Source organism: Anarhichas minor, unplaced genomic scaffold (genome assembly GCF_050575085.1).
Source record: "Anarhichas minor isolate MPS153535 unplaced genomic scaffold, ASM5057508v1 ptg000027l, whole genome shotgun sequence".
Taxonomy (NCBI): Eukaryota; Metazoa; Chordata; class Actinopteri; order Perciformes; family Anarhichadidae; genus Anarhichas; species Anarhichas minor.
Genome location: NW_027466473.1, coordinates 7,127,064 through 7,149,456, shown reverse-complemented (window position 1 = coordinate 7,149,456; position 22,393 = coordinate 7,127,064). Strand labels below are relative to the sequence as shown.

Genomic DNA, 22,393 nt, shown 5'->3' with positions numbered 1-22,393 from the left:
CTAACGTCCGGTGAACATAACAGACCATAATTCACTTTCCGGGCAATTGTTTTTATTTATTCATTTAAGGAGAAATTTCCACTGTGAGGTACACATTTATAGGGTATACATTTACAGAGTTAGTTCTTTTTCCCTACATAAGTTGCCAGTGTTTCCTTCTTGTAATTCCTCATAAATGAATCCAAAGTGCAGAACGACTGAAATTACACAGTCAAAAGAGGCGGATAGTAGAAACCCATGTGCTGAACAGACAATGGCACCTGTGCTTTTTCCAGATTCCTTATGAGTGGGTGAAAGCCTTTGTGAAAACAGACGGTGAGTAAAGGTGGCAGTATGGACAGACTGATGTTAGTTACAGTGGGTAAGACATAGTACTGTCTATGGTTAGTGTGTATGACACCACATCTATCTATGATCAAAAGTTAAAACATTTATAAAAAGAAAAGATTAAAACAAAAACAAATGTCATTCTTATAAACAGCAATTAATCTTTCCATTTAATTTCAAAACGATATGTCACGTGACCTACAAAAAACATGTGCAATCAATGGCATACTCTTCCCTCTGAAGTGATGGTCGTGCGGATGACCACACAGCACAGCAGCAACTCTCTCCTTTATTATTTGTTGGAGTCGGCTCAGTTCGGGGACTGGGCTCAACGATTCACAAATACCAGGTTGCTGCATTCAGTAGTATTTTCGCAGTGGTTTACAAAGTCCGTGCCCTTAATTTCCTCGCACAGCCTCCTTAAGGCTCATGCCCTCTTTGACCATGGCCCTGCAGATCCAACACAGCTGTAGTTGATTTGTTTAACCCCCCCCCCCCCCTTGCCCAGCAGAGGTCGCTATGGAGTCACCATGGCTGCCGTCTGGTCTGCTCCTCCTCCAGCTTCCTGTTCCACTGCTATGACACCTGCTCTACTGGCCTCATCTGCACATCTCCAATCTGGTGACACGAACAAAAGACATCAGTACAGAAACCAGCCACCACACACCGCTGATCCATTTGATGGTGTAAAAGCTAGAGAGACACAGAGATGTATACATGTACGTACCTGGACATGAGGAGGGGCACTGAGGACAAATGTGACTGCACTGGCTACGTCTTCTGCTTTCAAACACTTAAAAAGTGGAGAAAGGAGGTGTTATTGATGCAAAAGCACTCTGGTATTTTCACTTTGTGTTACGCATCTTGTGACTCCGAAGTCAAACGAGCGCTCTTACTTTCATACTCTCGTACACCGCGGCTGCTTTCTCTGGATCACTGTTGTGGTGCCGGAAGGCAAACTCGGTCTCGACTATTCCAGGAGATATACACTGCAGGGAAGGCAAACGCATCGGTAAAAACGTTCATATTTACCGCTCACGCACTGACAGTTTGGGAAAGCTTCAGGACAAACTAGAGTAGAGTTGTTTATGTGACCCAATATGCGAGCAACGGCACAGGCCAAAGCAAAAGCCTGCAAACTCTGAGGACAACCGCTAAACTTACTGTGGCTCTGATGTGGGTGTTTGCTTCTCGCAGCTCTTGCCGGATCCCCTCGGTCAAAGCAGTCACCGCGTATTTAGTGGCACAATAGAAATGCTCGTCGCCACTCGGGACCACTCGGTGCCCACCCATACTGTAACAGGTAGAAGGGGAGAGAGATGAGTTAGTGACCACATTATTGTAAATAACTCTACTTGCATCCTTCTAGAGCAAGATTTCTCACAAGTCACATTTATTTGTATGGTTGAATATCATAGACAGCATCAATGGGCTTTACAGGCCCAGAGCAGTTCCCACAAATAGACAGTTGAATCAATTAATAGATCTATAAAATTCAACAACAGGATTATGATAGAGCTTCACATTGTTCCATGTACAGGCTCACCTTTACTTAACACCTGCCGGATTCAAACCACCTTGAACAAACCGGCTGAGGTATTTTCAGATCAATCTCTACATTTGTTCTTGGATTCAAAAGGTATAGCTTACCTGTTAATATTGATGATGTGGCCATCGTCCACATTCCTCTCCTTCATTGATTTGTATGCCTCTCGGGTGCAGATGGACAAGGCCAAGACATTCACCTGCAGGGTGAAGGGAAGACATCCACTTCGTTCATGTCTCAGTTTCTATCAATCTCTACATGCACGACATGACACGTAGCTAAACTCCGGCTCATATCAAAGTGGAATGGGATTTTGCAAAATCTCAGAATAACGTGTGCTGAAAGTGTATCAGCTGACTGATCTGTATCGCTGCGTTAGCCCAGCTGAACCTGCTGTTCCTGTCCAGCTTGTGGCCTCTAAGCTGCTCCCGCGGTGACATTGATAGACGGCAGGTTAAAGCCAACGTGGTGGCAAGATAAGGGGAAGTGACCAAACAAGGTCAGCGTACAGATTAAACACGGGCTAAAAATACACTGCTGTACACATTCATGTGGGCTGCCATGACAACAGATGGATGAGCGTTACGAATGCAGGACTTGGGGAGGCAGGGGGGGGGGGGGGTCTTCAGTGGTCAAGAGCTCAATGAATCACAATGTAAGGTTTGAACAAGAGAAATAGTGCCGGCTTTCATTAGTGGGCCTCTGCTGTGCTTCTCCTCAGAGCCAATGAAGCAGCCTCTGTGAGGGGAGGGGCTCTCTCTGTGTGTGTGTGTGTGTGTGTGTGTGTGTGTGTGTGTGTGTGTGTGTGTGTGTGTGTGTGTGTGTGCTGTCCCATGTGTCCGTACACTTCTGCTTCAACTCTTACTCCAACAACGCTTACAAACACAACACTTCCACTCACACCGGGCAACCGTTTCAGCTCCCTCTTCTGCTTTTATTCTGGTTGAGTAGAGCACCGATAAAAAAATCATTATAACATAAACGGAAGAGGATCATTCTAACCAACCCTACAAGAAATAAATACAAGGCTCGTCTCAGCTGAAGCATTTGATATTTGTGTGTGCGTGTGATGATCCACCCACGTCGATCATGTTCCTCCAGCCCTCTGTTTTCCCACTGAGCAAGGGCTCATCGTGGGCCAGCCCGGCGTTGTTGATGCACACGTCCACGCCCTTGTGTAGCGTCTTGATGGCTGAAAACATGGACAGGATCTCCTCCTCGTTGGACAGGTCACACTTGTAAGGGATCAGCGTGCCGCTGTAGCCCGCACTCTGACATTCTGCTGCCAGCTTCTGAAAATCACAAATCAGACCCAATTCAACAGACATTTGTTAGAGGATAACAAACACAGAAATGTAAGCACTACAGGTCGCCATGAATTGATAATCAGGACTGAGACACTGTTGGGCGAGAGCTAGAAATTATTAACCCGCCACATCATAATTAAAACAGAGTCAGCGCCATCGTAAAACACCCTACCCGCTCAGACATGAGGAAAACTGTGAGAGTGTGCAGCCGTAAAATCAACACATCAGTTGAGGGCTCCACTACAACCAGGTCAGCTGGCTGCATCCGCTGCTGTGGGGTTTGATACAAACTGACCCCCCCCCCCCTGCCAGGCACAGCTGCACCAGTCACCTGATGTCTCGCTCTGGGTGCCAGTCAGAGAAAGGGAGGGGGCGTGGGGGATAATGGCGGTGCACCGAGATGATGGAGCAGTGTGTGCGGACTAAATGTTTAGAAAGTCCATTATGTGGATGTACTAGAAGGAGAAAACAAACCTCTAAAATTTCAACAAAAGCTTCAGTGTGCTGCAATAATCAGAGATATTTTGGTGTTTGTCTTATTTGATGAACATGAACATGAAGTTGGCAGGAACTGGACATTATGACCATTTATCTATTATTCTTAGTTAACGATTTCAACAGTTTATTCGTTACTTTTAGTTCACTATTTAGAGTTTAGTTTCCTTAATTAAATGAATTAGCTTTCCATGACTCCTCTGGTACCCTGATCGAGAACTGGCGTACACACCAAGTAACGTGTGATAAATTCAGAGCGGCCATGTGACTTATTGAGAGCGCGATCGTGACTATATATATATATATAAAAACACCCAAATACTCAAGGTAGCTAAATATTAAAAAGGTGAGGATTTATGTACTTATGCCTCTTTCCAAAACGCCTCGTCAGTATCGTGGGCACTTTCCAACCTTTTCTTTCAGACCCACAACACTTTAAACATTCCTTATGTGCATGGACGTTGAGCACTGAATCCTGCTTTACGGGCAGAGCGAAGCGCGTTGTAAAGTCTATAATCATAGCTCACAGTATTGAGGTCTTTTTTTTTTTTGTGGCGCAACTAATCCGAGAGAAGAGGCGGCATGATCTGATGCCTCCTAAGTACCTGAAATGTGGCGACAGCTTATACAGCCAGAACGTAAAATGAAGAAATCCGCAGAGCATGCAGAAGAGAAAGACAATCGCTCATCACATGTGAGTAGTGTGGATCAGTGGGACTAATGTTGTGGGACTTTCTGTTAAATGTCTGACGTCTGAACATGACTGCAGCATATCTGCAGATTGTGTGCCGATCCCTAAAACCAAGCATACGTGTGTGAAGCCTGCTTTTTGTAATCGGGATGAAATTGGATTTAGGCTTTTTTTTTTTTTTTTTTTTAAACAAAACATGTAATAGAGTGAATGCATCCCATCTCACACTTGGAGTCTGCAGATTTCCCCTGCTCTTCCTCTAAGCTGTTTAACTGGGATTATCCAGAGTGAAGGCATTACCCGAATAAAGCTGTCAAAATGCTAAAACACTGAAAACACTTGTCTCATCTGTAAAGACTTAAAATCACTGGTCTGTTCAGACATTAAAGTCAAGTATCTGAACCGCCTTAAGGCCAAAGATCTCCACTAGAGGGGGAAGCCATGCCGGCCTTTTGTTAGAGGGGGAGAACTAGTTGTGTTGCTGAGGTTTAAGTGGGAGCAGCAGAGCAAACAGGCTGTGATCTTGGTCCAACTACAGGAAGTCTCAGGCTGTGAATCTCTGCGTGTGTGTGTGTGTGTGTGTGTGTGTGGGTGGGTGAGTTCTGGCACCAGCTCCACTGCCTACAGCAATGGCACTACAGATAAGCAACAGCAAGATAGCTGGCAAATGCACTCCACACGCGATCCATTTATCACAAACCGAATTATAAACTGGAGATCTGCAGGTGAAGCATGTTTGGTGCCTCTCCTTTTAAACACAGGGAGGGAGAAAAACCCCAGCTGAACATATCGCAATGACAGACAGCAGAGCTGCTGAATGAGCCTTGGGGAAACGCATAAAACTGAAGATAAGTATGTTTGAGGGCAAGTTGTACTGGACACACCCAAATCAATCAAAAGACGCATCGGAATCCAACATTTCCCCCACTCAATGCAGCCTTTTTACTAATCTTGCAGTTCTTTTGACAATATTTAAAAAAATTTAAAAACTTTTGCATTCAAAACCCATTTCCATATCACCTGTGTTATCAGTTGCTCTCACATGGTTTTGTTCGTGGGCAGTTATAAAAGACCGCACATGCGTACAAAGAACTCAAACTAAATGCACTGCTGCTATTACCCACACAGTCTTGATAAGACCGACACTGAAAAGATAATAATGACTTACAAAAAGACAAATGATGTTACTACAGGTCATAAAGGCTTTATGTGTTACGGTAATGGGTGTGCATACACCCACGCAGCACTCTCCCGACACATGTTTACATGCTCACATTCACGGCCAGTAAGCCCTGCGGGGGGGGGGGGGGGGGGGGCTGTTAGGCTCCACAATGCATGGAACATCATTGTCCTGTTCATCAATCATTCACCCGCTCACGTGGAGTTAGAGAAGTGGGAGGGGATGAAAATAAATAAATAAATAAATAAAGCTGCCAAAACGCTAAAGGCAGACAAGATCTAAGTGGTGAGCCAGATCAATAGCACGAGGCGGCAGCCATGAGCGGAGAGCGCTGAGAAATTAGATTTGTCTCAGGTTGACTCGGGAGGTCTCGCAGACAAGAGATGGATTGTGTTATAGGCCACTGTGCCCCCTCTTATTGTCTGAAAAGACGGGTAGGTGGTTCAAAAAAAAAAAAAAAAAATAATACAAATATGTAATGCAGCCCCCCCCCCCCCCTCCTCTCTTAATCCTTCGTGTCCCAACTCTTAAGTACCTGTGACACACAAAACTATTTTGCCTGTCAAAATGCATTCTCGTCCTCATTACTGACACTGTTGCCCACTGATCACAAAAAAAGTGTGCGGAAGGAGGGAGGAGTAGAGGGCGGGTTGGCAGCCAGAAAGAGAAACAGAAGGAGAGGGCGAAAACAAAACCTGAGGCCCGCTGCATTAAAAACACATTCACATCTCAGTATGTGTTGCTCTATGAGGAGGAGAACGGCACAGGATGGGGCCCTGCAGGCAAGGAGAAATCCACCCAATAGATGAATTCACATTAAGACTCATTTAGAGCTACCATGACATTTCACCAGGAGCCAAATGAAATAAGTGAAGGGGAAATTCATTCTTTGTTTGTCGGTTCCTTTTCTGAAAACTAACAAGGTCTCTGAGAAACACATCCAGTTGAGACACTTTATTCTTTACTTAGCCCTCTCCATCGCTCACTGCTCAGCTGAACTACGGTGTGACATAAAAATAGACTCTTTCAAGTTGTTTTTACTATGTCTCTTGTTTGCACTATTCTGCTGCAATCCTGTAAATGTCCCCGCTGCGGGACCAATAAAGGATTATTTTATCTTATCTTTAGCCTGAGCACAATCATACTGACTGTGGGGGTCAAAGGTGATAGCAGGTCATAGGGCAAACGAGTTGATTTAATCAACAGGTCTGTAAAACTGAGTTCCTCCACAAAGAATCACACACAAAAGCACCACTTTAAACCAGAGATGTGCTCATAAGTTTGATGGAAACGATTCATTAATCATGAAATGAAAAGCATAAGAAACGACGAAAATCGACCAAAGACTAAAGAAAAAGACAGATTAGTCGACTAATCGACTAAAAGGGGGCGGCCCTAGCAGGCTATATAAAAGCATTGCAGCAGAGAATAAAGTTGGTTGTGCGATTATCTCTTCTTCACACACACAGACTGCCACCAAAAGGTCCAAAGGTCTGACAGGACGGCTTTTACAGCACTTCCTTCAACATGGTCTCGAGATAAGAAACATAATTAGGCTCTTTGTTGGTAACTACACTCATTGACAGACTTCTGGGGACTTCTAATCAAGGAATACGTTTCAACACTTAACCTAAATGACCGTTGAACCTAAAACATGGCGCCAGAGTAAATACAAAAAACACCATTGTCTGTAAAAACAAGTACATGCCGTCTTTAGTCACACATTCACATGGGCATCATATGATGAAAAACACCATCTCTCCGGTTCTCTTGTTTGTAGTTGAAACACGCTGAAGCGTCCTGCTCGTGAACCAGCATCCATCACGTGTCTCGTGTGATGAGTGATCCCTGCACCTGACGCCGCTCATCTGTTCAACAGCTTTGCTCTCGTCGCGGGGTCGTAGCTGGCTGGAGCTACGCGCCACAGCGTTATGCGTGCTGACTTTTACATAACTACAAACCCAGAGCAGCAGAAAACCAGACGAAAAGGAGAGTCTCGTGGAGACAGTGTGGATCGGACGCGTCCAACATTTTAAAAAAAACCTTTTCAAGATGCGCCAGTCCGAGCTGGGTCCTTTCAGCTCTGTGAGTTTAGAATAACCAGAAACTGTTTCCAAAAATCAAACAAACACCCAGCAACGAATCCAATTTGGCCACAGTCGGAGCGACAAGAATCCAATTTGCATTCTTTCTCGTCGACCCCCCCCCCCCCCCCTTTATGGAAAAACTGAACTTGGCGAACTCAACTTGTCTCCGTGTTTGTGTTGTAGACTCATAAAATGATTTCACCACAGAGAGAGCTTTCCTTTGCGCTCTGCTACAAATAAACATTCAACAACAAGCGCTGGCCTGCTTCTGCACTTAGCATCTGTACGGTGACGTCTTCCTCCCGCCGCACATCTTGAGGCCTCAGCTCGCGCACGCAGACGCACTCTCGCAGAGAGGAGATTTCCAGAAAGTCTTCAACAGGACAGGACAGGAAGCGCAGAGCACAGAGAGGACGGCACAGTGGTGGCTCACGGGGGGGGGGGGGCACTGAGCTGCCGAGACCGATCAGACTGTTAATTATATAAGACCCTGGTGATTTAGTAGCAGTAATTAAAAAACACTCCTGACATGATTTTCGTAGCGATTAAAGTGAGAATTAATGAAGAAAAGTGACATCTTTCAATCCAATCCGTATCCATCCATCCATCCATCAATTCCCTACCTATCCTACTGGCTATTTCTATACTGAAGGGTACAAATCAAACTTCCTGCACAAACTGCACATAAACCTGTGAACTTAGAATAGGTGAAGGAGAGGTTGGAACTAATGTCAAGGTGAAAATATGCTGAGGTCAGTAGTGTTATGGTGAGACTGATTTCTTATCAGCAGCATCTTCCCTTATATCATGAATCTGTGTCTAGATACTTGTGAGTCACCGGTATCCTCTGGCCCGCTGCTTTGGGAGGATTCATATATGAGGAAATGCTGCCATTTGTTGCGCCGGTGACAACGTTGCTTCTCCTTATTAGTTAGGTATAAGTCTTTGTCAGCTCACAGCTCAAGTGGAAAAACCGTGCAGTCAGTGGAAAAGCGTTCTGCTTGGGTAAGACAAACGCTTGTGAGCATGACGAAGAAGCCGCGAGGTAACTCGATGAGCTCGGGAGAAAATTGACACGGGAAATAAAAAAACAGCAACTGTGCAGGTGAAGATAGCGGCTGCGATTGTTTTCTGACAGCCGATGGGTTTTTATAATAAAGAACAATAATTTAACAACCAGCTAAATCTACATTTTGCACTTCACGCAAATCACTAAAAAAAATTAAATAAAACAGAAAAGTATACAAAGAAGCACAGACGAAGACTAAATGAGAGATAGAAACAAAGTGAGGCAGAGGTTTGAGACAAAGAGTAAATCTGTCAGACCCGACCCACTTCAAATCCTTTCTGGGGTGATACCTGTTCACTGTGAAGTCACAGGCTGTCCAGACACAACTCACAGGAGGTGGTTGGGACAGCGTCAGGTTTGCAGACAAGTGAGACACGGATTGTCTTTTATTGTGTCACCTCAGCTTTTGAAGCATGACTGAGCGCCTTTTACCGAAGTCGGTCAGCCAAGGTCTTAAATTAACCTCCTGGCTTCACTTATTAATTCAGAATTTACTCACTTGCATAAACGTTGCTTTGGCTAGTCACAAAAAAAAGAAGTGTAGAGGCGACTGCTTTGTGCAGAGCTACATTAACAGGCAGCCAATTGGGAACTTTGACAAAACTTTCAAAACAGGCAAAGACCTGAATTTGAATACAGCCAATGTATTCAAATGCTATTTTCTCAGACGGCCATCAGCATTGACCGTCCAGATTTGGAGAAAAAATGAATTAAAAATAAATGATCTTCTTTGGACACATTTCATGCAGAATATCTTCCCAGTCTCTTGCTAAACCGAAACCACACCACAAATCTGTTCAGCATTGAAAACCCACAAATCATGTTTGCTAGATTTATACAAAAACATAAAAGTACAACTTATGGTGTTATATTGGAAAGGCGCAGGCGCTTACTTACACTCATAATAGCAACTATGATTAAAAACCAGGTTATGGTAGATTCAGATGGAAAATTGCTAGATTATATTACAACAACCAAATTTAGCAAACATATAAAATGTCTTTCATCTAAATTCATAACAGCGTAATAGAATTCCCCTGCCAAATGGGGGAAAAGAAAAGTAATGAATAGTAGTCTTAAATCTAATATTTGCATTTTAAATGGGGGATTATTTAAATTGTTGCGATCGGCAACTGGCGTCCATCCTCCCATAGCTGTGTATGTACTCCTGCATCCCCTTGTGCTCGGTCAGCAGATATAACAAACCCAACATATGGGCTATGTGGGCCACACTGCAATCTACCAGCTGCAGTGGACGTCCTCTACTTCTGAGTCAGATTCTCAAAAGTCCTATGAGGCCGCTTCTAAAGCTTTTACGTCCCCAAACAATACATTGTGTGTGCCGTGAGATAAACGCGTCTCGCACTGGCCTCTGAGTGTTTCACAAGAGTTAATGAGAAGCTGTGTTGCTGCTACTTGGACGCGTCCCCGTCGTCTCCATTCCTGCACAGGGCCCATGGTGACCACACGTCTCCCTTCGGCCCGTTGCTCCCCTGCTGCCAACTCTACAGTCTCACAGACAGGCCAAACAATGCCGCAGCCGGGACTCTCCACTCCGCTGTCTCCATGTTTTATTTTACGCCGCAACACGACATTTGAATACATTCATCCTTTCATTGTCGTTTTTTTTTTTTAAATCTGGTCTACTACGAGTGTGAATGTTGCTGTTGGACGATACTGACATCAAAAGCAAAAGTAGAAGAATGACACACCAAAAGGGAAGTCATAAACAGTGACTTAGTGATGGACACTTGCACTCTCCACTAGCAGCATGCCAGGTTTGGCACAACTACAGCAAGAACCCAGTTTACGTTGCAACGGGTACAATACTGGCTTTGTCCCTCAACTCACACAGACAACTCTCTGAGGTCTTGTACAAGTGATGAAATCCGATGGGAATGGGAGCGATGGAAACATGTCACTCTGCACTACCTGGTATCAATAGTTCTACCAAATATTGAGTTAGTTTAATCTTTTCTTTCACGTATCATAATAAGAAGAGTTGAGATTGTTCTGGCTGTGATGTGGTCAGCTCTTAAATGCCCAATGATTGTATTATGTGAAAGTACTATGAAGAGGTTGAAAATGTTGTGACCTTGTTTTGTCACACACGGGCTGAAACAAGCTGCTGCAGTTAACTATTGACAGCCGGGACCATGTGACCAGAATATGAATGGAGGGAGGCTATTTATTGCGCAATTCACACTCACTGTATGCATATATGGGCATGTGTGTGTGGTGTGTGTGTGTGTGTGTAGATAAGTTGGAGAAAATGCTTGGTGTCTGAATGTAGGCCTTCGGCAGCCCAGTGCTGGGACGAGTGGGGGCTTAATTATTGGCTGACAAGATAAGCAAGGTGCACGGCCCTGGGGCTTATGGTTAGGCAAGAGTTAGTGGAGTGGGGCCACTGACTGCAATAGCCCTGGCTTCTGCCTTCCGGTCTGTATCCCCCCTTTGGAATGAATTATTTTTTAAATTACAGCCATAAAGTCACTGGTTTGATAGGCGGACGATTATCGATGATTATCGTAGTGGTTGTGAGTTAAGGTCCATTGTTGTACAGCTAATGAAGCAATGAGCTCAAACATATGAACATGTAATATATACTGGATAGTGATCGGAAAAGCCCTTCATGTACACTAGACAGTACTTAATATATATTTGGTGTCCCACCAGACACTGACACATCTCTCTGAAACTATGGAGAGGTAGTTTGCCTCTACCTGAACAGACCGTGCATTACTGCAGGGTGAGCCACTAGCTCCTGTCCCACATGATGGCCAGTTGTTCTCAGGTATCTCCCTCTCTGACCTGTCACCAGGAGAGACATGCTGCATCCTCTGCTGCTGCTGCTGCTGCTGACTATAACCTCCAACCTCTCTGGAGAAGGTCAATCAAAAGAGAGTGATTTTTTCCAAGAAAGGATTAATAATACAGAGATTATTACAGATTAGGGGGTTGAGGGATATGCAGAGTGATGCTGGTTTTAGGAGCATCGCATTTGATGGGTGGTACCGTGAGCCAATCCGGGGTACAATAAAAATCCTGTAATATTCATATGGGAAATCTGAACAGATCGGGATTTAGCTAACGTCATGGTTTATAGCGCTTATGATGCCACAGTTACTGTGGTAACGTCAGTTATTTTGGATTTAACATCCTTGTTACGGTAAAACTATTAGGATGAATGCGGTACTTTTTATTTCAACAGCGTCCACGGGGCTAAAGGTTTCTACCTGAAGTTGTGAAGCTAACGTTAGCTAACAGTTAACGTGTGTTAGCTAACGTTAGTTTGTTGTTGCTCCAACAGAGCTAGCTTATCTGTTGAGTACAGACCGACTATTTCACAGGTGTTATAATTGGTATTAAATTAAATGCCCACCTCTATTTTGTCCACATTCCTGGCACAGCCGACCACCCTCATGCCTTGCTGGACCAGTGCCCGAGCTACAGCCGCTCCAATGCCCACCGAGGCTCCGGTCACCAGGGCCACTCTGCCTTTCCACCGCTCCATCTCCACCGCACTGTCTCCACCGGTACTGTACGCGAAACAACGGCTCCCGTGCTGCTCCTGTCTGCTCAGTTCAAGCTGTCACAGTTGTCAGTTAGTAAGGTATGTTCAAAATGAGGGATGCAGCAGCTACAGCCTCCCGTCTCAGACCGCCCAGCATCCAGGACAGTGTGCCTGAGCCCGGATCCATGCGCTGCTCTGGATGAAATATGAAGAGCCCTGCCGTGAGTAAATGTTTGGTTCATACCACCTCCCACTTGCTTTTTGAGCCCCGGTGCCGAGCTGCATTGAGAGCTCTCCGTGTGTTGTCATCTACCGCCGCCTGCTGGAGAAACACTAAATAACACAAGAAGTGTTTCGCATGACAATTCCCTTGGACAATTCCCCGTAATCACAAGGTTCTGGTCCGGAGATGTTCTACAACAGTAAATAAAGTAGTTTTGATAGTTATGTTATTTTAGAAATCAATACTGAGATACTCCGTTATGCGCTCCAACACCACCGATGTTTTAAGAGACGTCTTCAAAACAAAACTAAGGATTAAATCAGAAACATGACATTTACACATATTCAATATATTTAATATCAGTCAGTCAGTCATATATATATATATATATATATATATTTATTTATATATATATATAAATAAATAAATAAAATGTAGGCTACTCTACCTGATGAAACAGCAATAAATGATCCATGGTGATGAAAATATATCCCTTATATAACTTCAACCAGTTTGATAACAAAGCCTACATTTTAAGCATTCAGAAATTACAAAGCTACAGCCTATTTAGTTAACTATCATTACAGACGGGGCATTTCCTTTGCAAGGACACAAACTGGTCCCAGACTGTCACACTTCACAGTCCTACTGGTCCTGTGTCTAGTGTTCAACGGTAAGACCAGGACAAAGTGGCTCACAGAATAAGAACCCTACTCTTTATCCGTCTTCTAAAATAAAAATGTACATAAAAGGTCAATAAAAACACAACAAAATGATAATGCATATTAATAAATATTTTTTATTTAGTAAATTTTGCACATTGCGCTCTTAACATCACACCCAAATCATTATTACAAATGGATGTTTATTCTCTGTAAAATCTTTATATTTAGAATTTCTGTACACATTTAATGGTACAACCTTTACCACTACACCAAGTGTCACCAAAGAGAGAGAGAGAGAGAGAGAAAAAAAAAACATAAAATAAGACTCCTAAAATGTATCCCTAATGTCACAGCTTGCAAAGCTCTGCCGATTATGGAATCCACTGTGCTCTTACCCGACAACCCGTTACCCTACAGAGGACCAACAACAAATAGCTAGGCTTGGTCGAAGAGAACAATTACATGTGAGAAAGTGGCCAAGAAATGAGATGGAGAAGTGTGTTGGTGTACAAGTGAAAAAGAGAGATGATCAACAGAAAGTAAGAATCACATTTACTTTGAAGGAGAAATGTCCGAACAAGACATCAAATGTATTTCATCATTATTTCTTTTCTAAAGATGTTGCAGCAGTGGTGACGAGTGTTTTCCCCAGGAGAAGATGCCCCATAAGTGCAGTTAGTTGACACTGGTGGTGGTAAACCACTTTACACAGACTGGCTTACTCCGCTCAGCGGCACGGCAGTAGTTGGTGAACTTCTCCTTCAGGAGTTGTCTGTACTGGTGGCGGTTGTTGTAGAAGGACCGGTTTCTTTCCAAAAACGCCTGGATTTCATCCTGTGTCAGACAGTTCTCTTCATCTGAAGTCACTTCTGAATCCTCCTGTATTAGGAACACAGCCGCCGTGCCGGAGGTTACATAAGAGCCAGAATCAAACCAGTGTATTCATTCATTCTCATTAGGAAAAAGTGGCATGCAGTTAAGTATAAAGAATACAAGACTAAACCTTTCATACAGCAGATATGTTTTACTTAGAAGGGCCAGTTGTCATCATGCATAAAGGCCCAGTAGCATGGCAGAGCTGTAACCACTCAAATGATCTCCTGTGAGAAAAGTATATTTCTGAGTGTCTTAAAGTGCATTTCTCACTGACCAGAAGTTCCATGAGACTTGCGTTTCCCTCTGGAGGCCTCGCGTCAAGGCTGAGGTTAGTTTGAGTTGCTTTCCGCGGCAATCGCAGTGCAATGCTGGCGAATGCGTCGCCACATATGGAGGAAAGTATTTCTTTGGTTCGGCACGTGTGCGAGGATGGAGGACCGTGGCCTGTCGTGTTCCCATCTGACACACAACCGTCACCTTTTTGTCCCTGTTGAAATATGCATACTTTCGTTGATACACCGTTAAATATTCTGCTTGGAGGATATGAAGTCTACAGTTTGTTCTCTCACCTGATCGCTGCATAAACCCTTGCCCTTCCTTTTCTTCTTTTTACTCTTGCATTGAGGGTTTTCCACAGAGTGTGGCCAGCAGTCCACACAACTGTCTATTCCATCCTCCTTGTCTTTAGCACAGTGATGGGCATTCGAGTCATCTACTGCAGAAGGTAGACAAAGACATGATTGTAAGCAAAGCTTTAAAAAGACCCTGAAATGGTTTCTCAGTATCTTAGAGCGGCTTAAACCAGACCTGCATCATCATGGTTACACAGTCTCTCGGAGCAGGCGATATAAGAACCTTCTCGCGATCCCATCTCACTGCCCTCCATACTGGAGGAGTAGCCGCAGTCACTGCCATTGCTGTGGGGGGGGGAATCTGTAGAAACGCATGGGAAAAACAAGTATGAACACAGGTTTAAGGGTCACTATTCAAACGTGGGGGGACTAAAAAATAAATATACAAAAAGTTCCTGACTTTTTCAAATAGTCTGTAAGTGCAACAAAGTAGTTTGCCTCGTGGTCCTGCAGCAGCGTGCTTGAAATGCACTACTTCCCTGTCATTTCAGTAAACGGAAAAGACACCAAAAGGATCTTTGAGGCGGTGTGTCTGTTTGGGGTTCCAACAAAGACAAGGCTGTTTGATGCACCAGAAACGAGTGGAGCAACATCAACTGTACAACCTCGTCCGATTGGCTACTTTTCGCCACCCTCAGCAGAAAAAGAAGCTAATAAAATAGCTGCATTGTTTCATTAAAGGAATTTCAGGAAAATTACAGAATTGGATATAAAAAAAACATGATACTAAGATTCCAAGCTGCACCACACAGTCAAGTGTCAAAGTGCAGTTGTATTAAACCGCATGAGAAGATATTTAGACGATGGTAAACTGGGGGGCAGAGCTTATGGTATATGGGTTGAGTTTGAATGAATTTCAACAAATTACGTGTTAATTCAAATTTGTTTGAACTCGACTGCTTAATAAAAACGTGACAGCCTTGGCGGCCTGTGTGCATTCTTACCCGGTTTGATGTCGTCTGGGCAGCTACAGGAAGGGCTTCCATTGGCGGCGATGCTCTGATCACATCTGGCCTCCTCTTCCTCCTCCTCATCAGGGCTACCACAGACCTTGCAAGTGCCTTCCACAGACTCAAGAGAACCCTGCAACACACCAAATGGGACCTAAATAAATACAGGCAAACAGATGTGCAGCTGCAGATTAAAACAGTTATGTGCAAGGAGAGCTTCATGTCCCACACGTACCTCAACCAGATTTGTCTCCTTGTCCTGTCCCTCCTGTTCAGAGACGTCAAAGCCACACTTGTTTTTGCGACGATTTTTTCGCTTTTGCCTCTTTTTCTCCTGCTTCAGCTCTTTGGCCCTCTCCTCCTCAGACAGCTCCTCAACAAACTGCTCTAGCCGACTGATCCCCTGCATCTTCTCCACGGCCATCTAGGAGCAGGTTATAAGTACATTATCACACATTTATCATCTGATGAATCGGCCTCAAATGATACCATACAGACACAGGCTTAGAAGTACCTCAAAACTTTTGCGTAGTGCGTCAATTCCCAAGTGGAACAATATCTGCCACGTCTGCTCCTCTGCTCGTAGTTTCTGCCAGATCCTGTGCAGCCGCTCGTACAGGTGAATACCGAGACAGGTCAAGACTTCTTCTTGTGCAATGTCAATGGTCTTGGCATGCCGCTCTCTGCGTCTGAAAAAAAGCAATTATCATCAACCGAATGTGTGAATAGATTGAAACATGGCATGACAGAAAATGCCTCAAATGAAACCGACTTGCTCAATGGTAAAAGGCAGCCCTGTAGTTTTTTTCCCTGTATGAACCTTCACTTACTCATAGCCTCCTGCAAACTCGGGCTCCGCCCGGCCCAGGAGGTGAGCGATGAAGTCAGTCTCACAGCACACGTGGATGTGGCGTTCGTGGGGGCAACAGCATAGTCCCTCATACAAGGCGGCGCAATACCCCTTCTCTTTACTGCAGTCCAACTCCCCCACCAGGATGTTGTACGCCCTCAGCACTTTATTCTTGCAGTCGGTGCAAAATCTGCAGACAACAAAGTGCTACACAGTTAATGGGGTTCTTTCCAAACCTCAAACAGCATTTTGGAAAGAAAGGCTATGATAGCCACACGTCACCTGTGTTTACGCAAGTATGTCTCCAGGGTCTCTAAGAGACAAGCGCTATCAATGAGGACCACCTCGTCCCTGCACTCCTGAGACATCAGCTCCCACACATCCATCCAGCTTCCCCTGTAAGCAAACATACAACTATTATAGCTATGCCATCAAAATGCACAGTGATCATCTCTTAAACCTGCAACTAATTTGTATATATTGACCATAGAGGGGGAAAAAAGAAACATCAAAATGGTACACAGTGATGACTGGCCTAGAACAGAGATGTTCTGGAGGCTGGAGATGCACAAGCATGTTGTTTTCTAGTGTAATACGTTAAACCTGACATTCCCTTTGTGCACCCTTCACTACGTTTGGCTAGGAACAACTTAAAAACACACAGATCCTGCCTGCTGGGAAGTGTTAGTATTCCACTTCTCAAATAAAGCCTCTAATACTAACATCCTGAATGTTTGCAGAGAAAGAAACTGATACAGATAAAAAAAATATGGTAATTTTACTCACCCCAAGGGTTTAGGTTTGTGTGTGTCTAAGGAGTGTAACTGGCAGCGTTTGTTCTTTTTACTTTTTGGAATGGCATCGATCATGTCATTCAACTTTGACCTGTAAAAAAAAAAAATAATAATAATAATACCCCAGAACAGTTAATAAAAAAATACAACAGAGAAATTTGTCCACTTGCTACGTCTGACACAAAATAAGAATAAAATGACACAGTGCATCCGTACCTAAGATAACTCTGTATGTGCATAGTTTGAAGTTTGGATTTTTTGTTCCCTCTGTTTTTACCTAACAAAAGCACTTGCTCATATTCAATGAAAAACTGTTAGTTTTGTCTGTTCTCTTTTGATACACGGTATGATGGATTTGGCAGCATCTTACCCGTGGACGTAGAAGAGGGTGTAGAGCTTCTTTACGTCTGCTAAACAGGCTTTGGTGACAGAGAGCATGCCCGCGGGTTTCACTGTGAGGGGCTCCAGGGCTGGGTTCCCCGATTCCACCAAATGGGAGAAGAGGCGCTCCACACTTCGTCTGCAGCCCACACATGGCACCAGCTGAGATAATCCACCGTACACCTCTCGGGATGTCACCACCATGGCGACATTCAAGTCCTGTTCCGTCAACTTGGAGTGGTACTAAAGGCCGAGGAATCACGCATCGGTTACCACTTTGTTTGACAGGTCACATGATGATAAAACTACACACTCATCAGCTCCTGTGCACGGACAAATTAAAACTACTCACCTGGGAAAATTGTTTCCAACGAGACGCGTTTATTTCTTGGCTGTCAACATCCATGACACTGTCAGAAAATTCCATCACCATCTGACGACAAGAAATAATATACATCAGTTAACGTACATTATGGGACCTAACGTATTTCAGGCATGATGATAATAACGAGGCAAGATCGTCTTTATGGTTGTTAAAATATATACTTTAATGCCACAAAAATGTCTTTTTTTTTTTACTTGAACACCTTTACACCTGTGGCTTTTAAAGGCATTCTCCTTGTGGTGAAATATGTGGGAAAGCTTACTGACCGTGAGGCTCTCATCGATATACAGGGGGATCTGTCTGGAGAGAAATGGGTAGTCCTCTTCCCCTTCCCTGCATACTGCTACCAGACGTGCCATGACCTCTTCCGGCTCGGCTGTGGTGAAACTAACCTGCAGACGACACACAAGAGGAGACCCACTGATCACATTGGACATCAGCACAGGCTACACTAAGCTAATGCTAATCTATTGCAGGTCATTGGGGGCTAACTGCAACATCACCTTGTCACTACAAGCTATTTTACAGACCAAAAAGTCAATAACACGTGGTACAAAACGCAGGCCATTCACTGATTTAACGTTTCACTGCTGAAGTACAAACAGGTTTGTCTTGTATCAGATTAGACCAACTGGCGTTAAGTTAGCAAGACAACGATAGCTTGGAGGAGGGAAACTGGAACAACGTTTCGTTTTAGTTCGTGAGCTGTTTGTAGCTGTATTGGCTAAAATTATTTAAATAAACGACAGGATCAATCACGCAAACGATATATGTTGGGCAATATATAAAGCAGTAACCGGCGGCTAACCAGTTAACTAACGTTAGCCTGCTAGCTAATATCATTTGCCAGTACAATTTTATAAATTGAGGAAGCCGGTGGGTGTATTATATGCACAATGTTTTCAAGCTATTACTTTATACTGACCTCAATAGTACATTAACAAATAACATACGTACCGCAGTATCGTTTGTCTACGCCCTGTGGATGCCAGCAAACTTGGCTAACTTACTTGTTAGCATCGCTGTCCTACACAGCTAACGTTAGCGAGCTTGAATACGGCTCATATAAAGTTGAACTGGGTGACTAGCTATTTAGCAACAGTCACTTCCATTAGCTTCTCTCACTAACGTTTGAGATATCGACCATAATCTGCCACGTTGACATAGCAAAGGTGCATCTGAATAACAGCAATCATTGTGGTTACTCACCCGCTTCTGAAAGTTCCCTATAAAAAGAATAAACAAGTGCGACAGTGAGCGAGGCTGCTACGGTGTCGGAATCTTCGTTACTGATTTCAGCTTTGACCCTTTTACGTCGTCGCTGGTGTTGTAATGCGCGTGGCCTCAAGGGGGCGCTTTATTTATATATTATTGTTAAAGAGAAAAGTGCTACGTTCACACAATTAAAGCTGTTATATACATTGTTTGAAATAAACGAGTGAGCCTTAAGGAAATTCCATTTGATTTTTTACTTGCTTATTTCTTTGTAAACAGTTTTATATAAATAAATGATGGTGCTATATTAGATTTTAACCCTAGCCCTTTTATTTAAAATTGTATATATATAATATATATATATAAAATATACTGTATATGTAATATATATATTGCAGCATTATTTGAAATGCAATTTTTCCTTTCACGAAAATCTCAGATCCTGACCTGACCTCGTCTTTAAATCACAGTATATCTGATGTCAGTTCTGCAGTAGGCCCATCCCATAGAAGCAGAAAGCGTTATTTAGCAGCAACGACAAGCTGTTTTAAATACACAAAGACAAATAAAAATAATTTACAATGAGAATACTCCGTGTTTGGCTTAACAGTTTATTGTAGTCCAAGTTCTCACTTAATTGGAGACACCATTTCATCAAGACATACATTTATTTGCATAAATAAACACAATATTTACAATAGTATCTTCAGCTTTACAGAATTTCAAAGTCTGTAACTCCAGCCCCACAACAATCCTCAAAACACCCAAATGAACCTTGCAGTTTTATGAATGCAAGTTTACCAGAATTTCACTGAAATTCCACGATGATGTAAAACAAATATTACAAAGCAATTCACTAACATGTACGACAGCAGAACACACAGAGAAAATGAGCTGCTGCAAACAAGTGTGTCCACTATTGAGTTTGTCAATCCTGTCAAGACATTTGCAAGCAGGAAAAACAACAACTGATTCCTGCTGACAGCTTGAATGAGACAACGTCTTTCTATCTCAGCTGTCTTTTTGTCAGAGAGAGAGTCTGCTTGTTTCTTATGTGGATTCCACGACGAGGGTACAAGGTGACAGCCTGATGTTCTTTTCAAAAACAATAAAGCCATATCAGCAATACCAAGACAGAACAAAAAAAACAAAGACTGAGCAACACTCCAGAGGCCGAAAGGTAAGTTAGCTAAGCGGCGAGACACTGGCTCCACGAGTGTCTGACATGTGTACAAAGCAGTGTACAGGACAACACTTCCCAACAACAGGTTAAAAAGTGTTTTGAGCCACTGTCTAACGTGGGATCTTGGTTGCATCACATAGAATCCCACCTGAACTCCTGCCATGTAGATGGCTACATAGCCCACTACAGAGAATATGCCCTCCTTGTTAGCGTGCAGAAAGCTCCTTTCTCTGTCATTGTTGTGGATAATGAAAGCCTTCAGCCCTGATGTCTCCAGAGTGAACTGATAAAATCCGCTGATCAGGAGGGCAATGACCCACGACCGACTGGCTGGTAAAAAGGCCAAAAGCACAGAAGCCACAACTCTGACGATGGCTAGTGTGAAGAAAAAATTCCAGTGGACGCCGTATTCTGTCACATGCTCGTGGTAGCCAGACATTTTGAGGCTCACTAGCCTTCCCATACCAAGAACAACCAGGGGCCAGACAGCCAGGAGCTGCTTGGCGATGTGATTCACCTTGGAGCCCGAGATGTTCTTCCCCCGTGCCTCTGGACAGACCAGGGCATTTGCAAAGACATAGGCTCCAACGCCAAAGTCCATAACCCCTGTCCCATAGGTTTCAGTTTTAGCATATCGCCTTGGGAAGATACTAAAGTCCACGGCAAGAATGCTGATGGCCGTTTTCACATTCACAAACACTCGAAAGATAGTCACGAAGGGAAGCTGGTCGAATTGAACGTGACTCTGAAGGAAGGCGCTGACCGTGTTCTGTGTGTGCCGAGCAAAACGATGACTGTTGGCACGATAGATATAACAAAACACACAAGCCGAAACAAAGGCCAGGCTTAGGATGACCTGGTGGAGAACGGTGCTCAGAACGGTGCACGACAGGACGAGGGGAAGGATAAGCACACAGAAGTCGAGAAGCAGGTGTGAAATCAGTGGAAGTGGCAGCGGAAGAGTCCCCATGGCCTGATGATACAGGGTCAGAATCAGTCCTCTGCTGATGAGGCACAGCGGAGTGAGAAATGAGCCCAGGGCCACCTCCTGCAGACTGGTCCCATTGAGATTACTGACGAACGCTTCCTTCAGGTCCCTCTGAGACATGGCCTGCGAACATTCAAATGGAAATTATTATAACATGAGAGGAACATGACTGTGTTTAAGGACAAGTAAATAAGAGCAGTTTCATCAGACACTAGGAAACTGAACAATGGCAGCACAATGAATTTACATCCCTAATGTTATTTGCACTATTTCTGAGTTAGAGGTAAAGCAAGTGTCCCCTACTTGCTTCAATTATTCAACTCTTGATGGGCTAACTTTCAGCTAAACGCTCAAGCTAAAAACGAAAGCTAAAAGCTAAAGCTTTGATTGTAGTTGTTTTTAGATGGTTAAACAGGGTAATTTTTCACTTTCTCAGACAGTTAACTAGCACCGACCACGAGACATGGTCATAGTTCTCTAATCTATTCTGCGACGGTTAATACGTGAGCAAAGTATTTCAGTGTAGTAAACTGTACTTACTACGGATGCGTCTGTTAGGCGTCGGAAATGAAGGTTCACAAAATGCCTGTTTCACAGCATACCTATTTACAGTTGCTTGACGTGCCCTTCCCTGATGCTAACCTGCAGTACAATACTTCCGCATTCGGCCTCATGACGCATTCAGGACCACTCGGATTTCTGGAAACTTCCAACCTAACCAGGATTTGAGTTTCAAGCATAAAACATTGATGAAAAAATAGTCTCCCCTGAAAAACAGTACTACTGTATTATACAAACCTTAAGATAATATATCATGATTATGACGGCCAAAGAGCTCTGGCTTAGTGTATATATATCCAGGCAACTGATACATGATGGCCATTAATGTTAGTCCCGCCTTTTAGACACACTGAAGGAAAACTGCATTGAAATTGAAAAATATAAAGTCCTCATTTTAAGTCATGTTAAGTGACATTGAAAGGTATGTCCTAAAGTTATAATATTTAAAAGTGAAGGTAATTTCAAGGGAAATCT

The 22,393-nt window shown here is 43.6% G+C and overlaps 3 protein-coding genes across 3 annotated transcripts; all 3 read right to left on the bottom strand.

The window, feature by feature from the left end:
• Nucleotides 1–35: 35 nt before the first annotated feature.
• On the bottom strand, nucleotides 36–12,440 carry dhrs11a (dehydrogenase/reductase 11a). Its single transcript, XM_076102003.1, has 7 exons — nucleotides 12,085–12,440; nucleotides 2,956–3,165; nucleotides 1,978–2,072; nucleotides 1,492–1,621; nucleotides 1,224–1,316; nucleotides 1,055–1,120; nucleotides 36–945 (listed from the first exon to the last, which is right to left on the bottom strand). Exons 1-7 carry the CDS (start codon nucleotides 12,214–12,216, stop codon nucleotides 904–906), a joined length of 768 nt encoding a protein of 255 aa, XP_075958118.1. The 5' UTR covers nucleotides 12,217–12,440; the 3' UTR covers nucleotides 36–903.
• Nucleotides 12,441–13,218: 778 nt separating this feature from the next.
• ggnbp2 (gametogenetin binding protein 2) lies at nucleotides 13,219–19,302 on the bottom strand. Its single transcript, XM_076101984.1, has 14 exons — nucleotides 19,182–19,302; nucleotides 18,239–18,364; nucleotides 17,940–18,020; nucleotides 17,577–17,830; nucleotides 17,199–17,297; nucleotides 16,695–16,808; nucleotides 16,393–16,602; nucleotides 16,077–16,251; nucleotides 15,798–15,986; nucleotides 15,557–15,695; nucleotides 14,788–14,913; nucleotides 14,550–14,695; nucleotides 14,255–14,467; nucleotides 13,219–13,983 (listed from the first exon to the last, which is right to left on the bottom strand). Exons 2-14 carry the CDS (start codon nucleotides 18,329–18,331, stop codon nucleotides 13,780–13,782), a joined length of 2,043 nt encoding a protein of 680 aa, XP_075958099.1. The 5' UTR covers nucleotides 18,332–18,364; nucleotides 19,182–19,302; the 3' UTR covers nucleotides 13,219–13,779.
• A 482-nt stretch (nucleotides 19,303–19,784) lies between these two features.
• Nucleotides 19,785–22,024, bottom strand: pigw (phosphatidylinositol glycan anchor biosynthesis, class W). Its single transcript, XM_076101990.1, has 2 exons — nucleotides 21,899–22,024; nucleotides 19,785–21,481 (listed from the first exon to the last, which is right to left on the bottom strand). The coding sequence occupies exon 2, from the start codon at nucleotides 21,476–21,478 to the stop codon at nucleotides 19,985–19,987; it is 1,494 nt and encodes a 497-aa protein (XP_075958105.1). The 5' UTR covers nucleotides 21,479–21,481; nucleotides 21,899–22,024; the 3' UTR covers nucleotides 19,785–19,984.
• Nucleotides 22,025–22,393: the final 369 nt, after the last annotated feature.

Bases quoted from the DNA above. Each gene is read 5' to 3' on its own strand.
- dhrs11a (XM_076102003.1), bottom strand. From the start codon at position 12,216: ATGGAGCGGTGGAAAGGCAGAGTGGCCCTGGTGACCGGAGCCTCGGTG. The intron at 3,166-12,084 runs GTGGGCATTTAA...TGTGATTTTCAG, and splicing joins GGAATGTGGACAAAATAGAG to AAGCTGGCAGCAGAATGTCA. The intron at 946-1,054 runs GTACGTACATGT...TCGTGTCACCAG, and splicing joins GTGCCCCTCCTCATGTCCAG to ATTGGAGATGTGCAGATGAG.
- ggnbp2 (XM_076101984.1), bottom strand. From the start codon at position 18,331: ATGGCACGTCTGGTAGCAGTATGCAGGGAAGGGGAAGAGGACTACCCA. The intron at 15,696-15,797 runs GTACGTGTGGGA...GGTGTGTTGCAG, and splicing joins AGGAGACAAATCTGGTTGAG to GGTTCTCTTGAGTCTGTGGA. The intron at 13,984-14,254 runs GTCAGTGAGAAA...TTCCTAATACAG, and splicing joins CAAGTCTCATGGAACTTCTG to GAGGATTCAGAAGTGACTTC.
- pigw (XM_076101990.1), bottom strand. From the start codon at position 21,478: ATGTCTCAGAGGGACCTGAAGGAAGCGTTCGTCAGTAATCTCAATGGG.